The 16,756-nt window shown below is 39.7% G+C and overlaps 1 protein-coding gene across 3 annotated transcripts; it reads right to left on the bottom strand.

Annotated features, from left to right (window-relative positions):
- Positions 1-77: 77 nt before the first annotated feature.
- On the bottom strand, positions 78-14,894 carry alg8 (ALG8 alpha-1,3-glucosyltransferase). 3 transcript variants are annotated; one of them, XR_002597447.2, is made up of 15 exons: positions 14,439-14,894; positions 12,278-12,356; positions 11,074-11,267; positions 9,991-10,109; positions 9,574-9,641; positions 8,636-8,762; positions 7,248-7,351; positions 6,397-6,517; positions 5,965-6,110; positions 5,228-5,367; positions 4,224-4,321; positions 3,377-3,449; positions 2,442-2,709; positions 1,876-1,921; positions 78-993 (listed from the first exon to the last, which is right to left on the bottom strand). XR_002597447.2 is itself a non-coding variant. In XM_022223891.2 (14 exons), exons 1-13 carry the CDS (start codon positions 14,513-14,515, stop codon positions 2,451-2,453), a joined length of 1,605 nt encoding a protein of 534 aa, XP_022079583.2. In that variant the 5' UTR covers positions 14,516-14,893; the 3' UTR covers positions 78-993; positions 2,442-2,450. The 3 variants fall into 3 exon arrangements, 1 of the variants encoding a protein (XP_022079583.2); XR_015424438.1 differs by lacking the exon at positions 14,439-14,894 and adding an exon at positions 14,214-14,415 and having other exon boundaries at positions 1,876-2,709; XM_022223891.2 differs by lacking the exon at positions 1,876-1,921 and having other exon boundaries at positions 14,439-14,893.
- Between the last annotated feature and the right edge of the window lie 1,862 nt (positions 14,895-16,756).

Genomic DNA, 16,756 nt, shown 5'->3' with positions numbered 1-16,756 from the left:
GGGCAGGGGCACAGGCTGAGGCCTTCCACTGGGGTGGGAACCCCTCCCCGTCTAGTTACAATACTGTTTGATTAATCTTTTAATTGCTTGAAACATTTTAATTTATTCTTGCATTTGATCAAATATCTTTCGTACATGCACATCAACCCCCTGTATAATTTAACAAAGCATCCTTTGCTATATGAAAATATCGAGGTGAAATTGAAATTTGGAACACTTATTCGAGGAAAGCTCCCATCTCGTATTATCCAACAATTCAATTAGAAAGATACAATTTCTGTTAATTGGGTCACTTCTATCAAATATCCAGAAACGGCCTTGGTTTCACATCTAAGACTTACATTGTTTATAAACGTACAAATTAAAGGAATTCATAAGAGTGCTGTGAGAGCAGAAACAACTACACTAACATGTTGGCCGCCGAGACAATACTCCGTAGCCAGAATTGGAAAATGAAGACAAGATAAAATACAAGGTGCAGCAAATGGTACAACTTGTTTGGGTTCATAGTTCAACAATCAAGCAAATTTACAAAAGAAGTATCTCAGTCAATACAACCTCTTTTTTTACTCACAGAAGTTTGAAGTTTCACACAATTCTGTCTCAAAATGAGTGAAAAAATTAGATGTGGTAAAAAACCTACAATGTGCTTATCCTTTGCCATGCTGTTCGTATTTATTGTCATTTTATTTCAAACACCCTCATCAAAATGTTTCAGAACAGAACAGCAGTTAGAATCCAGGTATCCCTTCTTCAACAAGCCCGACATCGGATGATTGCCAACTTGATTGACAATCTTGGTCATAACCCTAATGCCCTAAACATTCTTGCTGGGAAGTTTGCACGAACTCAGTTAACAAATTGTGAAGTCAACGAATAGCATATGTTCAATTGTTTGCTCCATTGTGACGTCACGCTTCCGTCAACTGTGGCTGGCCTGTGCACAGTATTGAATCATAAACTGTCCATATGTCCAAATCCTGTGGTTCCATTCTGAAAAAAAAGTTAAGGTAAATTTTCATACCTTCAGTACTCTTGGAGATGTGCACATATACGATTCAGTTTTTCTCATCGATATTTGCATTAATTAAATTTAAAAATGGGATCAATGTAATTTTAAAAAACTAAGTGATGCTTAATCAATTTTACGGATGACTGGTCTCTGTACTTTTTCACTGTGTAGCCTTCAGAGGACTAGCTGTGCTATGCTACGTAAGTAGCGAGGTCACAAAATACCTTAAATAATACTGATTAGAAAATATAAAAATCACAAGCAGGAAAAGAAAGATGTAATGAGGTGAGACTGCATTTCAGCATTAGATAGCGACCAGTCACCACAATCTTGGAATGAACTGGCAAAACTTCACCACCTTAACCCTCAGCCACTTATACTAATGAAACTTCTGAACTGGGGTTACGGGTCCTTATGAAGCTGACTGTTAAGACGATCAAGTTTCAGCAAAATATTGGAACAAAAGCATGGAAATTACATGGATTGTATGTTGTATGAGAAAAACAAACCTATGTATGGCTACTTAAATTCCATGGGACAAGTTGTATAATTCAACAATGATAATTAACAAAGCTTCATAAATACAAGAGCAAGAACAGTAATTCAAATGATATGCGAGTTACAATTTGACACGATAAATCTATATCAAGAATAAGAATGCTGAAAATCAACTTTCTGTGATCTGAAAATTAGGTTTATTTAAAAATAATTTTACGGCAAAGGGATGTACTGAAACAAATGCAGACATAAAAAAAGGACTCCTTAAACCCCTTTACTAGTCACAAATTGGAGTTCAGATAAATTTCAGTCATCATTCCTTCTTGGAATAACTTCAAGTCAAGCAGATTTATTTGAAAAGATACCAAATTCAAGAAACATGATGATTTAGTAGAAAGACGCGTTCAAAACCTACGGGAAAAAATAAATATTCAAAATTCAAAAATAAATCATGTGATGACATCATGATCACCAATTTCTTCCAGGTCCTACCTAACATGAATATCTAAAGGTCTACCAAGTTAATCAATCAGATAAATAAAACTATCAAAGTCTCTGTCACAAAAAGAGTCTGAAAAAGGAGAAAAAAACTTTTAACGAAAGCAATAGCTGCTTCGGTAATACACCGAAGCAGCTAAATACTCAACCAAATTCCCTAAATCATAATAATCTGAAAACTAAGGCCATTTTCCAATACTTGACTTGGGCTCCATCTCAGGCTTCAACTGTTTTTTTTTACTTGCTGACTTTGAGGTTATAAGCGAAATAGTAAGTCGGAGAGTGCCACAAAACATCAAGTAAGATGCAGAAGAGCGAAAAATTACAGTATTTCAAGTTAAGTTAAACGCTTCAGGCCCACAATCGAGGATTGGTTTCCTACACGAAGCCTGAGACGGAGACGAAGTTGAGTATTGTAAAATGACCTAAGTACCAAAAAGTTTCAACTGGATTTGTCTAGTCTCCCGCCTCCTCTGCCTAGTGTTACCACATTCAGTTTCAGCCAGGCGTAGGTGATACCGAGAGCACAGTAGACTGATGTCAACATCAGCGGCAGGAATTCATACCGCTGCAGCGAAGGCACCATGCTGTGTAGGAGATTCTTGTAGATGAAGAGGGGCACCAGACCCAGGATGTACAGCGTCTCAATGGTGGACAGCTGGGGCACATTAGGGAGCAGGTTGGGGAACCTATTGGTGTATCTGTCAATGGACAGGGATATGACACAAAAAGCTTCACTAGATGGATCCAGATTTAGTTAAGGGTGGCTGGGTGATTCAATGGTGAGATCAAATTTAACACAACCTCCAACTGGAGTGTCCTCTACGAAGTCTCTGAATCCTGAAGATTTCAGGTTATCAGGACCCATACTTCAAGCTGCCTGCCTTGGAAGCATTAATTAGCACAGGCTGGTTCATACTTGGCTCGAAAAGTACACACAAATGTGGATTGTGACGTCGGATCAAATAGTCATGCTGCAAATTTGTAAAAGTTGAATATATCTCATCTCAGACGAATTTCGCTGAAAATATTTGGTAATATCATATTCACTTCGCTTTCGCCTTTGTCTGAAGCACAAACCAGCTTTAAAAATGTGTGCACTGCTGGAGTGGTCTGACCAAGTTTTTTGTTAAATGATAGTGTACAGACACAAAGAAACCTATGTTGTGTGGGTGTGAATGCTTGTGCGTGCACTGGAGTTGTGTATATGGGGCTTTGCTCATATCACGCAACTGTGGCTAGAAATAACACACACATCCAAGGGAAGTATATGTAGCTACAGCCGCTAGCAAGTTATTCCACCGCCGTGAGTAATTTCTATCCACAGCCATACAATTTGGACGCAACTTTACTAAGTTCAAATCTCACCTGTGAATATGAGTTGTACCAATGACACTGAAGATTGTGAAGGCCAACATCAGGCACAATTTAATGGGCGTTTCTGGGGAAAAGACAAACAGGATGGTTGAGATGTTTCATCGGTTGCAGAATTTAAGCATCATGCAACATGTTTGAGGTAGAAAGCGGCAGGGGCCAATTTCATAGAGCTGCTTAAGCACAAAATTTGCACAAGCATGAAGAAAGCTTGCTTGACAAATCAGATTACCAGCCAAATCTCCATATGATGTATATTTTGGTTAGCATGACAATCACAAGGATTTTGAGCTGCTAACCTTTGTTTTTTAAGCAAGGTTTTTTGGCGCTTAAGCAAATTTTGTGCTTAAGCAGCTCTATGAAATGGGCCCCTGGACGGGAGCAAGATGAAGCAGAGTAAAAAGAATATTGGGCAAGCTCTGCCTTATGGACCAGTGGGTGGCTAGAAAGAGTAACACTGTCGTCAAGAGCGGTCATAAGACATTATAGTCACAAGGAACAGGGTGAACAGGATAAGAATGCTTTTGTTGCAGTTCAGTTGAATAGATTGTGCCTTAGGTAATGACTCAAAGTCTTGTTTTTGTCTTCTGACAGTCTTGTGGGTGATGTGGTGGTCTTAGACGATCTTGACAACGACACTAAAGAATGCGGGTCCGATTTACAAGTTCTGAGATTTAATGAATTATGGGGAGGCAAAGTGAAGTCACAGTGGGAGTAAAAGGGTTGGGCAGGAGAAACAAAAGTCACAATTTTTCAGTTGCACTTAAGTTTAGCCCCTAGTGTGTGTGAACAATTATATTCAAATTCGCGGATTGCGGGCCGTCAGTGTTGATCAACTCACCATCTTGGGTGAAGAGCAAAGGGAAGAGGGAGTAGTGACCCACAACAGACACAATGAGAAACACCTGAGCATCCTTCAAACTTTCCATGGCTAGAAGACTGATACACGTAGACAAAAACTGTTGATGTATTCTGACTACTCACTTTACACAATGGCATTGAAACAGAAACCTTTGAATTTAAATTACAGGGTTAAATTAAAAACAACAAGGGACAGGGAAGCTTTGAGTGTCGTCATGATGGAACAACACACTTCACAATTAAGCATATGGCTCAGTGTGGGAACAGGTAAATCCGAAATGAACTCCAAATCCTACACACCCACAGCTTTTTATGAAGAACTTACCTCAATCCACAGAACTCCATTACCATGCAGCAAACTGATAACAGTGTGTCTAATGGAAAAGAATTGGGTCATCGTGTCCCATGTAGAGCAACACTGGCTTGGTCAGTCCAAAATGACCCTAAACGTCACGTGTTGAGGTTTAGGATAACATGGGGTTATTGTAACCACTAAACTCCAAATCAAAATTGAAATGTCTACTTCTTCCAAACGTTTTTAAAAAGTCAATGCTTGTCTGAGAGCTTGCGAAAAAATTCACAAGCTTACTCCTGTGGGACTCGAACCTACGACCTCCTGCTAACCAGTGCAGACGTCTCAACCACTCGGCCACCACGCTTGCCAGGGTCGGCTTGACGGTCCGAGTCAGGTGGAGCAGGCCAGTCCGAGCTCCACCTGAGTAAGCTTGTGAATTTATTTGTAAGCTCTCGGACAAGCACTGAATATGCAGTGTTTATAAATATATACAACGGGTAAGGGCAAAAGCCACAATTAAAATTAGCATCTCCCTGACGCAAAGTTCATCTTGAAAAAATGTCAACAAAGGTTGAGGTGGTGTTTATGACTGCTGTAATCCAACGAAAGCGTCAACTTCAGCATGTTCAACCATTTGTAACAACCAAAGTAGCCTGAATATATCCAGCTGTTTCGTGAGTGTTACCCACCTCAGGGGTATAATGACCAGCAGAATTGCCTTCTCATGGACATGGTAGCCAAACATGAAAGAGCTGTAGGCACACAGGGTGAGGCATCTTATGAAACCTCTAGGGCCACTTGGGTACCTCCACAGGTGCAATAAGGCTGGCTGCAATGCAAAAAATAAAATGTTTCTTCAAGATAGCAAGCTCGGATGCCACTAGTGTGACTGAGGGATCCTTGCTTTAATTTGACATGCACTAATCTCTTCTGTGTTCAAAACTGTGCTACCATGGAGAGCCCATGGGGTAAACAAATCTACAGTTTGATCAGCATCATCTGATCAAGCTTTAGGGTGATTTCCTCAAGAACAATCACACTATCTGACTTGCAGATCTTAGCTCATCACTGTTAAACATGCTTTCAAAGTGAACAAAGGGTATGTCCTCTGCATTCTGGCCTGCAGGTTGCAGCCAATTAGCATGCAGCCAATCAGCATACAGCAAATCAGCATGCAGCCAATCAGCACGCAATGATATAAAAATGGTAAGTTCTGGACAAATCTAGGTGTCATGAGGACCAAGGTGTGCTGTGCTCAATTGTATTGAACAATGTTCATTTAGAGGGCTCCAATAATAAATTAACGACATTTTGATGTGATGCTGCTACAATCCATTCATACTTTACCTAATGCAAAGTTTCAAATCTTTAAATCTCATTCTCTTCAAACAATGATGAAGTTTGGCTTTGTGTTTTTAAGACTTACAAGAGCAGTTAGTACAGTGAGTATCAGTGTAGCAATAGGAGGGACAGAGGGTAAGACAGCGTGGTTGTATTCTTGTACCAGACCTCCGGTCATCGATGCTGCTTGATCTTGAAGACTTTCAGCAGACAATAGCTCCAGTCTCAAGCCTTTCAAACGGAGTAAAAATAAAACCAATACGGAGTAAGATGATGCATAACCTCAGTTGTCCATCCTGTAGTAATAGATTGATGAGAATATATGACAAAACATGACTATGCAATAACGAGCACAAGGGATCAGACTTTATATTCGTTTGTGCCATAACAGATAGTTGGTCCTAACAAAACACTTCTCAGCATAAAGCAAAATGTACGGAATACAAGTGTCAGGCTATGAGCCGACGAGGATGATGCAAGTACAGAGTAAGGCGTCTTTCACAGGCACTACTTGTACCTGCGACTGTAGCTGCCTTGTCTGCCACGTTGTAGAGAGCCCAGAAGTTAGGGGCCCAGTAGGAGTGGCATAGCCCTCGCTTGAAGGGGAAAAGCCGGGAGAGAACCTGAGGCAGCTGACCCTGGAAATCGATGCAAGAAACAGCAAAGAATATTTAGACATGAACAGACACTTTTCCACATCACAAAGGAACTGTGCTACTTTCTATATTCAAGGAAAGGAAAACCCGAAAAGAGATGGGCTTTTTTTGGACCATCTCACTACTAGGGTTGGGGCTACGGAATCAGCCCATCCTTCATATCTCAACTGTCTCAAGCCCGATCTTACTGAAACTTAGCACAGGCACACAGCCATTCATTTTGTGTACATCTGTGGTGTTTCAATTCAATCCAACACAGGGTTTTGTTGTAATGGTCATTTATAGTTCACTCATCACAGCCAGCATGAATTGAGCATGTCAATAGGAATGGTTAACATTTTTGGCTGTCCTACTCAGAAAAATGGGGGATTCACAGCAACAGCATCTCTGTTTGTCATAAAAGAATAACTGCATGTCATTACTGGAAAGCTCCTGAAGCAATCATTGAACGAGGGCCATCTTGACTGGCTAGCCAACTGAAGGCTGACATGCTTCTCTCCCGTGGTACCTGTTACCTGCCAATGCCAATTACTGCAGTAATACTGGAAAAACTCTTGCAGGCTTGGTACAAACAATGCACTGCAATGACGTCTGTCAAAATGTCAAGGGGACAAAACTGACCCTCCCACTACCAGCTTTTTTAGGATTACAGAACCGCTGGATTGAGAGAGTCATCTTGTGTCCATGGTAACAGACCCGATTTTGGACTTACCATTGCGATAAATGGGCCAAAAGACACTGCAAACACACTTATTACAATAGCACCGAGGGAGAAGAGCCTGGAAAAAGACAAGCTGGTCCACTGCACCCCTCCATCTGAAGAGACAGAGACAGAACAGTTGTATGTGCTTAAAGGTTAAATGTTATCATCAAATTCACTCATTTATTTTCTAATTCTTGCAGGGCCTTTGGCCAAAGAACAGGAGACTTTCTTGCAAAAAAGAAAGGTACGAGAGGAAACACGACCGGAATAAAATGCCCCTGAAACAAGACATTATTCAAACTTGTTTCAGACTAGTTTTCTAAGGCTCTATCCAACAGTAAAAGCTACCCGTGTTCTTTGGCTCATTATGGACTTAATTGCAAGTTTTTACTTAACCCTAAAAGAGCCTCCGCCAATTTTTTGGAAACTTGGCATGTATGTAAAGACTCTCCTTATCATTACAGATGTGAAGTATAAACTCAATCAGATACGTGCTTCCATTGTTACAGTCATTCAAAGTTCAATGGTATGTGCATGGCAGGACCCGTGCGTTGAGCACAGCAGTGTACATTTTTGGCTGACCTGTCTCAGAAAAATATGCACTACACAAGAACGGTATGTTCGATTTTCACAAACTTGGTGTCAAAATGACCACGAAGAGTTACTCTAAAACTCCTGCGGGCTCAATTCCTGAAATAAAATGCACTGCCGGGATACTGGAAAAATGTTGAGGGAAATTCTGCCCCCCCCCGGCTCTTTTAGGGTTACTGCATCGTTGCACATGGTCTTTTAAACAAATCTGATCATTTAGGTAGCTTCGTTTGTCTACTCAGTAATGGTGGCCTAATAAAAACGTTACTATAACGGATATTAGTTAAGTACAGATGTACACATTGCTACCCTTGTTCATCGGCCACATAAGTATTCCTAAAAACCACACCATCTCAGCTTTTAGGGACTATACATCTTGATGCTGCCATGAAAGGTGCAAATGGGTTATCAATCATAATACTCATCTGTCTTCAACAGGTACCCTGGGTCAAAAGAGGCAAGTGGGAGTAAAGTGACTTGCCTACGGACACAGCATGCAACCTGCTGCTGGATTCAAACCATGACTCTATGCGCAGGAGTTAGAAACTCTAGCCACTTGGCCACACGCCTCCTAAAAGACCCATAGCTCAATGTACACTGAAAGTTGCATTCCAAACCATGGAGCAATTGATTTCTTGAGGATTCAAGACCATTTCTAGCAAAAAGGCTTAGGGGAAAAAAGGGCTACGAAAATTTCAAGAAAGTGGGCATTTCTTCATGCCTCCAATCAAACCAACAAAATTCCCAAAAAGCATAAGTATAACACAGCCCTTAATTAAGAATGGTAAATGATGCAGTCTACGCACCTCTGTTGTTTCTTGTGAAACAGTAACATCTTAGCAGGTACACAAAGTAAGCTGGGGCGATGTACAAGTAAATGTGTTTGAAGTTGAGGAGAACGGCAAACCAAAAAGCGCCCTCAAGATTACGCCCCTGTGACAAGAAAAGGGCACAACAACTTTTAACTGAAAATCTGGTTAAAGTAAGCCATTTGCGAGTTAAATTTGAATAAAATCTGTTGCACTGAGTTATCTGACTGTATATAGACATAACGATTTGAATTCCCCAGACTTAAGACACTGTTGCTATACTTTGTGATTTGGGGCAAGCTCTGGAATGGACTGGTTCCTTTGTGCCCTTCTTATCCATTGAGAACAGTGTATTGTTGCAAGGCATCTCTTATGTAACTAAGCAAAAGCTTTTAGTAAGGAGAATTCAAATTGTTATGTTCACGTGAATTTAAAGAACTCAGTGTACCAGATTTGGGTCAAAGTTAACTGGCAAAAGGCTTATTTGGCATTGAAGAGATGCAAACTTCAGATTGGGTGTTTTGCCTGATATCGTCCACTCAGTGTTAGCTGGAAAACTCCCCAGCTTACTTGTGCAAGACTCGAACCCTATGACCTCCTGTTAACCAGTGCAAATGTCTTACCAATCGACCATCAAGCTTGCCAGGGTCGGCTTGCCAGTTGGAGTTAGATGAGCACTAGGTACCGAGCCAAGCATTTTCTTAAAATGCAACACATTACATGTATATTTTCAAAGGCATTACAACAGGTCATGGGCTCGAGTCCCACTGAGTATGGAGTGAGCGACAAAACACTTGATGTATAAAAACATTGGAATACCATACTAGATCGTGGTCCTGTGAGGAAAGAGCACAAAACGGAGCTCTTGCAAAACATTGGAAATGAAATGACTTCAAGGACGGACAGGGAATCTTGGTCAATTCGACATACGTTACCTCACTTATTCTTGCGAGGGACAGTAGCATCAGGCCGTACAGGAAACCGTTGTACTGGAAATGAATATCTGGCCACAAACGGTCGAGGAAGAATTTGACAGGAAATTTCTGAAGTGCTCATGCTGGAGAGGGTTTGAGCATGTTTGCAGTTACAGCCCATATACGATGATGCGTAAACCACTCCTCAATTTTGCCTGGTAACATGTGCAAACAATACATCCCTGGGACCTCATCAATAAGTGGTTGATCAGTGATGGTAGACTGAACTTACTCGTTATTTTGTAACTGTATTTTAGATGCTTCTTACATGTAGAGGTAAACTGGACTGAAAAGGAAATGACATTGAAAAACTCGGAACCAACTTATTTTCTAAATCAAACTATCAAACCCAACAGCCTTCCCAGAATATGAGGATACGATCCAACAGAATCAGGCCAAAGTTACCAACTAACAGAACAGCCAGTACAAACTGGGGCTTTTCCAACAGCTGTGCATATTCCCTCCGACCACACCTCTTGGCCAGAGAAGAACAGTACCTGCAGAGAGTGATCAGCAGAACGAATTGCTCAGAACTTTCCAGGTAGTTAGGCGAGAAAAGGTATTAAAGATGCTAACTACCAGCAATCAAACATTCGTAAATGTTTGTTCCCCGAACAGAAAAGAACACTATAAGCTCTATACATTATAAATTGGCGCAAATTTACAAAAGTGCACATGTAAACAAAGTGTGACATCATTATGTTATAGGTTTATTCTGTCCCACAAGATCTAATAATTTTCGGTATAATTAATGGGTTCTGGTAAGAAAGAATAAGAATACTACATGCTGTCATGATTTTAAAATGCAAATATAAATTCAATAAATTAGAAATTACACAATTTATGGAATTGGTCCTTTGAACAGTATTCCTGTACTCATAATCTGTCATACTTATTTTTCATACATGTATGTGCAATTGTGCAATCACTTGCCATTGGAAGACATATATTCAAGATACCATTCATTCAAAACCTTAAAGTAAAGGTTTGGACTGTCGGACACAGCTCAAAATTTTTTTGCCTGTCAACAAATTCTTGAGTCAAGCACTTGTTTCCCCCTTCAGTGTAAAAACCATGACCCAAATGGGATTTCAGAGCTATGGCTGGATCTAATTGTCAATACTTCTCTGTGTATTTCCAACGGAATGAAGACCAACCACATCTCCAGACAACAGATTAAGATGCTGCCTAAGACATTCTATCAAGCTGTAAAAAGATATTTTCAGGCAAAGATATAAATTTGTCTCCCCAAGATCTTGGATTTTGTGTCTACACAAGCTATGGAAACATGAAATGACAGGCAAAGATTTTGTTGTGTAGATTTTGTGGTTCAGACTTTACACTTCACATGCAAGCATATTAGCCTTCCTTTTCTGAGATTCTAGTAGACCTATCACAGAGTAATTGTTCATCTCTTTGTTCCCTTTGCGGACAAGCAAAGGCACTAAAGTAGGAACTCACTCTTTGACTGCAAAGACAAACACAAAATCGGTGAGGATGACGGACAGCCTCTGAAAGACGACGGTGGCTTGGGTGGCATAGTTGAGATTGGCCACAACTAGCATGCCAGGGTCAAATTGCTGTGCTAACTGTGAAAGTGCAAACTCAAACCAGGCAAAGAATGGAGGATAGTCCAATGTCCATACGGAAGTGTCCTGTCATAAAAGATAGAGATCAAAATACAGACTAATAAAAAAGTGAAGATGTTGTGTGAGGGCACATGAGTGTTCCCAAGTCTGTGATTGAAAACAAAAAAACAACTGCACAAAATCGAAGGCATTATTTATCAGGGGTGTGAGTGACCTCTTAAAATTAAAGCTGAAAACAGCTAGCACAAAGCTGAAATGTAAAAAGTTCCCATACTTTTGAACAGACCAGGTGTACAAAAAAGCTGAAATTCAGGGTCAACATCTACAAAAAACACCTGAAATCAGCTAAAAAGCTGAATTCTCACACTGCTGATTCATACGGTCAAATTTGCAATTGAAGTCAGGAGGTATTTTGGCTGTGTCCGAAGCAATTTCTGTTGGCTTACAAAAACACCCACACATTAGTGAAACAGCTATGGTTACTGTGCTATCCCACCTACAGCTGAAATACCTATTTTATTGATACTTGATACATGTACTTGTATAACACGTAAGTTGAAAGACCTGAGAGGGTAATTTTCCAAACATTCTATAAAGGCAGACCTTTGGTGTATTTTGTTTGTGAGAGGAAGATTTAATGCAATGATGTCCCATACTTCACAGTAGCAAAATAATCTAGACTTGCTCAGTATCACGCAACAAAGAAAGTTTGTGTATTTTCTCTTCCAAGTTCTACATGTACGAAGGCCTTCATCAGGGAAGGGGGAACTGCTCCCCATCTTTTAATAGACGGATCCACTGGGCCCCACCTCATGATCTTTCGACCAATCACAGCTGTGATGTTTGTCCAGCATGTGTGCACAAAATACCCCATGCATACAGGTGTGTATAATGAACACTGCTGCATCTTACAATGTGGCATCAGAGAGAAGCAGGTGTTAAATTAATGGCCCTCATTTGTAATGGGCGAGACTAAGAGGATCAGTCTATTACCACACTGTGCTATTCCATCCTCTGCTAGTTCACACCTGTATACATGAAATCAGTCAATTCAATCTCAGACATCTGTGACTAACCTCATAGTACCACTTTGAAACGGGCAGGGAATGTGTGATTGCCAGCCAGTTTCGGTGAACCTCAAAATCAGTCGATCGGCTGTAAAAAAAAAAAAAAAAGTCAAACATAAATGTCCAAACATTGCAACTGCAGGTGTATGGATAATGTGGACCGTTTGCTTACATTTCTCTTGTTATCGTTAGATACTGTACCTGTATTACTGTACTACTCATAACGTACGACCCAGAGTAAGTTATCTTTTCAGTGTTTCTAATAGGAAGTCTCTGTAAGTGTACATACATGTATGTCAGACCCCATAAAGAAATACTGAGAAATGGTGTTTTAAGAAACACATATCCTGACAATGTTTGATTTGATTTAACTTGTTTTTTTTTGTAATGTAATTTTTTTGTTGGTTTTAACATGTTAAAATTATATGCAGTGGCTGTTGACCTGTCTTCAGAGAGAATACAAGGATCTAACCTAGGTGACCATAAGCACAGCTCTAGTGATGCAGTTACATGTATGTACAAAGTCTAGGGAGAGTCAAGAATCTTTTACAAGTATTTCCTAGCAAAATTAGAAATATTTTTCAGTTTTAGATTTGTGTCTTTTCAACATTTCTGCAATGACTGATCTTTATTGAGGCCAAAGATTTAGGGTACTTGCAGAGCTCCAAGTCACTACTCCGTGTGACTAAGACATCATGCTCCATAACTGCAGCCCAGTGCTGGTATGATAGGGTTGATGTTGTGAAAAGAGGGCTTTTGACATTTGAGGGAAACTACGAGGGGAACTATGAGTGTTTGAACACATGACACATGGTGGATTCAAATTTGCATGGCTGGTTTATAAGTAAGAAAGTCACATTTTCTCACAATTTTAAAGAATTTAGACTACAATTCGAAATTTCTAAATACTAGACCCCTTGCACTGAGCCGGAGTCAGAGGTTATTCTTTGTTATTTTAATTTAATTAGAATGAACGCACAAAAGGTTTACTCGATCAACAAGCCTCAGTTTCTCAGATTCTTGACTGGACATCGCTGCAAGGCATCATTATCCAGTTTGACTTCATGCCAGCGCCATGCAAGCATGAAATTAGGGTTGTGCTGTAAGATGTTTTCCTAGGACTATCTTCAATCTAGATGATGTTGGGTGGTGAACAAGATCATTGGGGAGCTTGTTCCAGTCTATAATCGTCTTTGGAAAAAAGCTTTGATATGCATGTGTACTGCACTACAAAGATGCACAACTTTGGTCATGTCTGCCTCGCTGTGGTCTTTCCACTAGAGTGATATAATACGGGAGCAATTTCTTTATGAATGGAATGATAAAAGGTTGTGAGTCTACTGGTTTTTCTGCAATGTTGGAGGGATGGCCATTGGAGATTTTGCCGCATATCCGTAACACTTTTGTAGTCCCCTGTTACAAATCTTGCCACTTGTCTCTGCTTTATAAATCCCTGAAAGAAAGAAATGCCCTCTAGCATGATGTCATATGCAGGGGGTCTATATCATGGTCAGTGCAAAGAGTGTTGCCTTTGGTTTTGGGGAGTTGTTGCATTATTAATTTGGGACGAAGATATTCACAAACTTCGAAGTTTAAAGCTTGGCAGAGAAGGAGAATTCCTCCCAACAACACCACGTTTTGTCACGTACGGACCATGCTTTGACTAATTCGCGAATATTAATGTTCTAGTATTGTCCAATCAAAATTACAACTTGCAGCTCATTCATCCCGCTTTGACCAGTCACGTTCATTTTTCGCCTGTAGCATGACTGGTGTCCTTAAAGAAGGCAATTCAGGGTGATTTGATCCTACAAATATTTGAAAACGTATTTGAAAATGTTTCTTGTATAATCTAACAATATGCATGCATCTGTGAGATGATGAGCAGATACATAAAAAATATTTAGTAGAAAAATGTAACTTAATTTTTGACTGGTTCACTCACCCCATAGGGTTTTGCATAAAATGCATTGCGTGTTTGTCATCCACACCAAGAATCCATTGCGAACGTCGAAAAGGTTTATTGCAAACAGTGCTATAGGCCTACCTGACTCCTTTGGAATGACCAGTTTTACAAGATTAAAATGACAAAAAAACTATAGGGGGGGCAAATATATAATCCCATGAAAACCATGTAAATAGTAGTAACTCCAGGAGTTGGAAAACTCACTATGCTGGTAGCAGTAGAATCTTCAACGCTGTGATTAACATCACCAAAGGACCAAAATACTCCATGGACGCCGCCATCTTGCACAGTCTGGTCCACTTCCCGTACAAAACTCGCACAAAACCATTCACTGGTATGCCGTCCGTCGTACGGCCGCCTCGGAATGGAATACACTGTGGCTACGACTTTGTTTTCCCGTCCATCTCACGGGAAAGGTTTCTAGCCATAGGCCAACTGTTTCCAACAGCTGGCGCCATTTGCGAAAGTATGGTACCCGATTGGCACCGCTTTCTCACAAAAAAAATCATGTTTTCAAAAATAACGTACATCCCGGGGTCATGTACTTCTCCTCCACTTTTTGACCACTGGTGGGATATTGGATCATTTCCCCTAAACGTTTCGTGCCGAGAAAAAGCGGATTTGGATGAATTCTTTACCTTCACAACGACAGTGCGGCTTGCTGAATGGAGCGCCCTCACAGAGGACAGTCTTTGTTCCTATGTGAAATGCTTGAGTAGACTCTATAGTACTTTATTGTCATTTAAATTTAAATAACAAACAAGTCCTCTATCTGTGAGAGTGCTCCATGCAGCCCCTCTGTTGAAAAAAGGGACAAACAGAACAAAAGCTTCTGAATATACCGTTTTAATGTAAGATTATCTGTATCATGACCAGTGCCTTCTGGTGTCATGTTATGTCCAGCAAATACCCCATGCAGCCCCCCTGCTTTTGCCCCCAGTTTCACGGCCAGGCAGTTTTTGTTACTGGTTACTTTTTATATTAAAATCATCTCTTATTCTTCCAAGTCCCCGGCACAGATATATGCCACTGGTTTGTCCGTCAGGGTTCTCAATTTAAACAGAAACATTTCCACACCGTGAACCGTTGTCCCACGAACAACATCCTCTTGGCTGAAAAGGTCACGTTTAAATTTAATGTTTAAAAGAGGATTTTTCGGAATATTTAAGCAAATGGAAATGTCACACCAGATTTATTGATCAGAGGAGCCGAAATTTGCACAAAATTTCTGTGAATCTCAGCGCACATTGCATCTTTTCATAGGAGTATATAAAGGTCTTCAAAGCGAACTAACCCCAGTTTCCCGGTATTTTACTGTAATGCATGCACTTCAATCAAATCATTTATGAAGTTGAATTAATGACACTGAAAAGATTATCATAATCCCAAAGGTAAAGTCTTTGAAAGGCCGCAGGGTCGGGGACAGGCTTTAATACTATTTTTATATTATATTATAGCCGTAATTACTAATGTTTTAAATTTATGGCCACAGAGGAATTTGGCCGCCGTCGGCAAAGCTAGTGATTATTATGAACTCATATACATGTACTTCACATGTAATCCAACATGCAGATGCTATTTTGTAACCTTGTTCTACACCAATTTAATATATTCAGGATTAAAAGCCCATTCTCCTTAGTCCAAATGTCGAATTTCAAATTACGAACAGGAAATATAACTATAATGACTTTCGAGGAAAGGTCAGAATAGAATATTGCATAGTTACAGGTACAATGCATTTCGGCGTTTTTCTAACGCTGCTGTCCCTGTGGTTCATGATACTCAGAGCTCGTCCAGTAAGCACATAACATGATTATAAAATTCTTAGAAAGATTCTAAAATGTCTTGCACAAAACATAGAGTGATGATATTGTTACAATATCAATAAATTATCTTGATACTAAATAACTAATCCGTCATATTTTAAGAAGTTATTGAAATGTAATTTTTAAATGTATGATTGATTAACGTTATTGAAAAACTCTTTTCTTTTTTGATGGAAAATATGTTAATAACATTGAAGAGAAAACGTTTAGTGAAATAATTCAACGTTATTTTTGCGACGTGATAGTTTTCGTCCTGAGTGTAATATCTGTGTAATATCTTTACAATGTTGTTCAAACATTGACATGTCAAAATCACATTTTTAGAAAATATCATCCAAACCTTTCATTGATTATACGAGAAATGTTTTCCTGGTGTAGGTGTGTGTGTTGGGAAGATAGAAATTGCAGGACTCATTTTACAGATTTTCAACCATATGATCCCATTTATTAAAATGAGATTCATGTTCCGATGAGCTTTTTCAGTTTCCGATAACAAACGAACAATTTTCTCTCACACAAAGAAAAGTTTAAAATGTAAAAGGGTTTGCTTTAATTACAACTACAAAGTAAACGGGCGTTATCAATTTCATATATGATGACGCCAAACAATTCCGATGTGTATCATCAGAAAATGTAGGCCAGTTGATCTCATTATTCAATTGTGCAAGATGGCATCTCAGAACAACACGTATGGAC

This window comes from Acanthaster planci, linkage group LG02 (genome assembly GCF_054643075.1).
Source record: "Acanthaster planci isolate LZ-2023a linkage group LG02, COTS_SCS, whole genome shotgun sequence".
NCBI lineage: Eukaryota > Metazoa > Echinodermata > Asteroidea > Valvatida > Acanthasteridae > Acanthaster > Acanthaster planci.
The sequence above is the reverse complement of the archived record's forward strand: the minus strand, read 5'-3'. Positions and strand labels throughout refer to the sequence as shown.

What these genes read in the sequence shown, in the direction of transcription:
- alg8 (XM_022223891.2), bottom strand. Translation starts at nt 14,515, where the DNA reads ATGGCGGCGTCCATGGAGTATTTTGGTCCTTTGGTGATGTTAATCACA. An exon ending in ATTCTACTGCTACCAGCATA is followed by an intron (nt 12,357 to 14,438) that starts GTGAGTTTTCCA and finishes TTTTTTTTACAG; the next exon opens with CCGATCGACTGATTTTGAGG. An exon ending in TGGCCTGATTCTGTTGGATC is followed by an intron (nt 9,642 to 9,990) that starts GTATCCTCATAT and finishes GTTTGTGGCCAG; the next exon opens with ATATTCATTTCCAGTACAAC.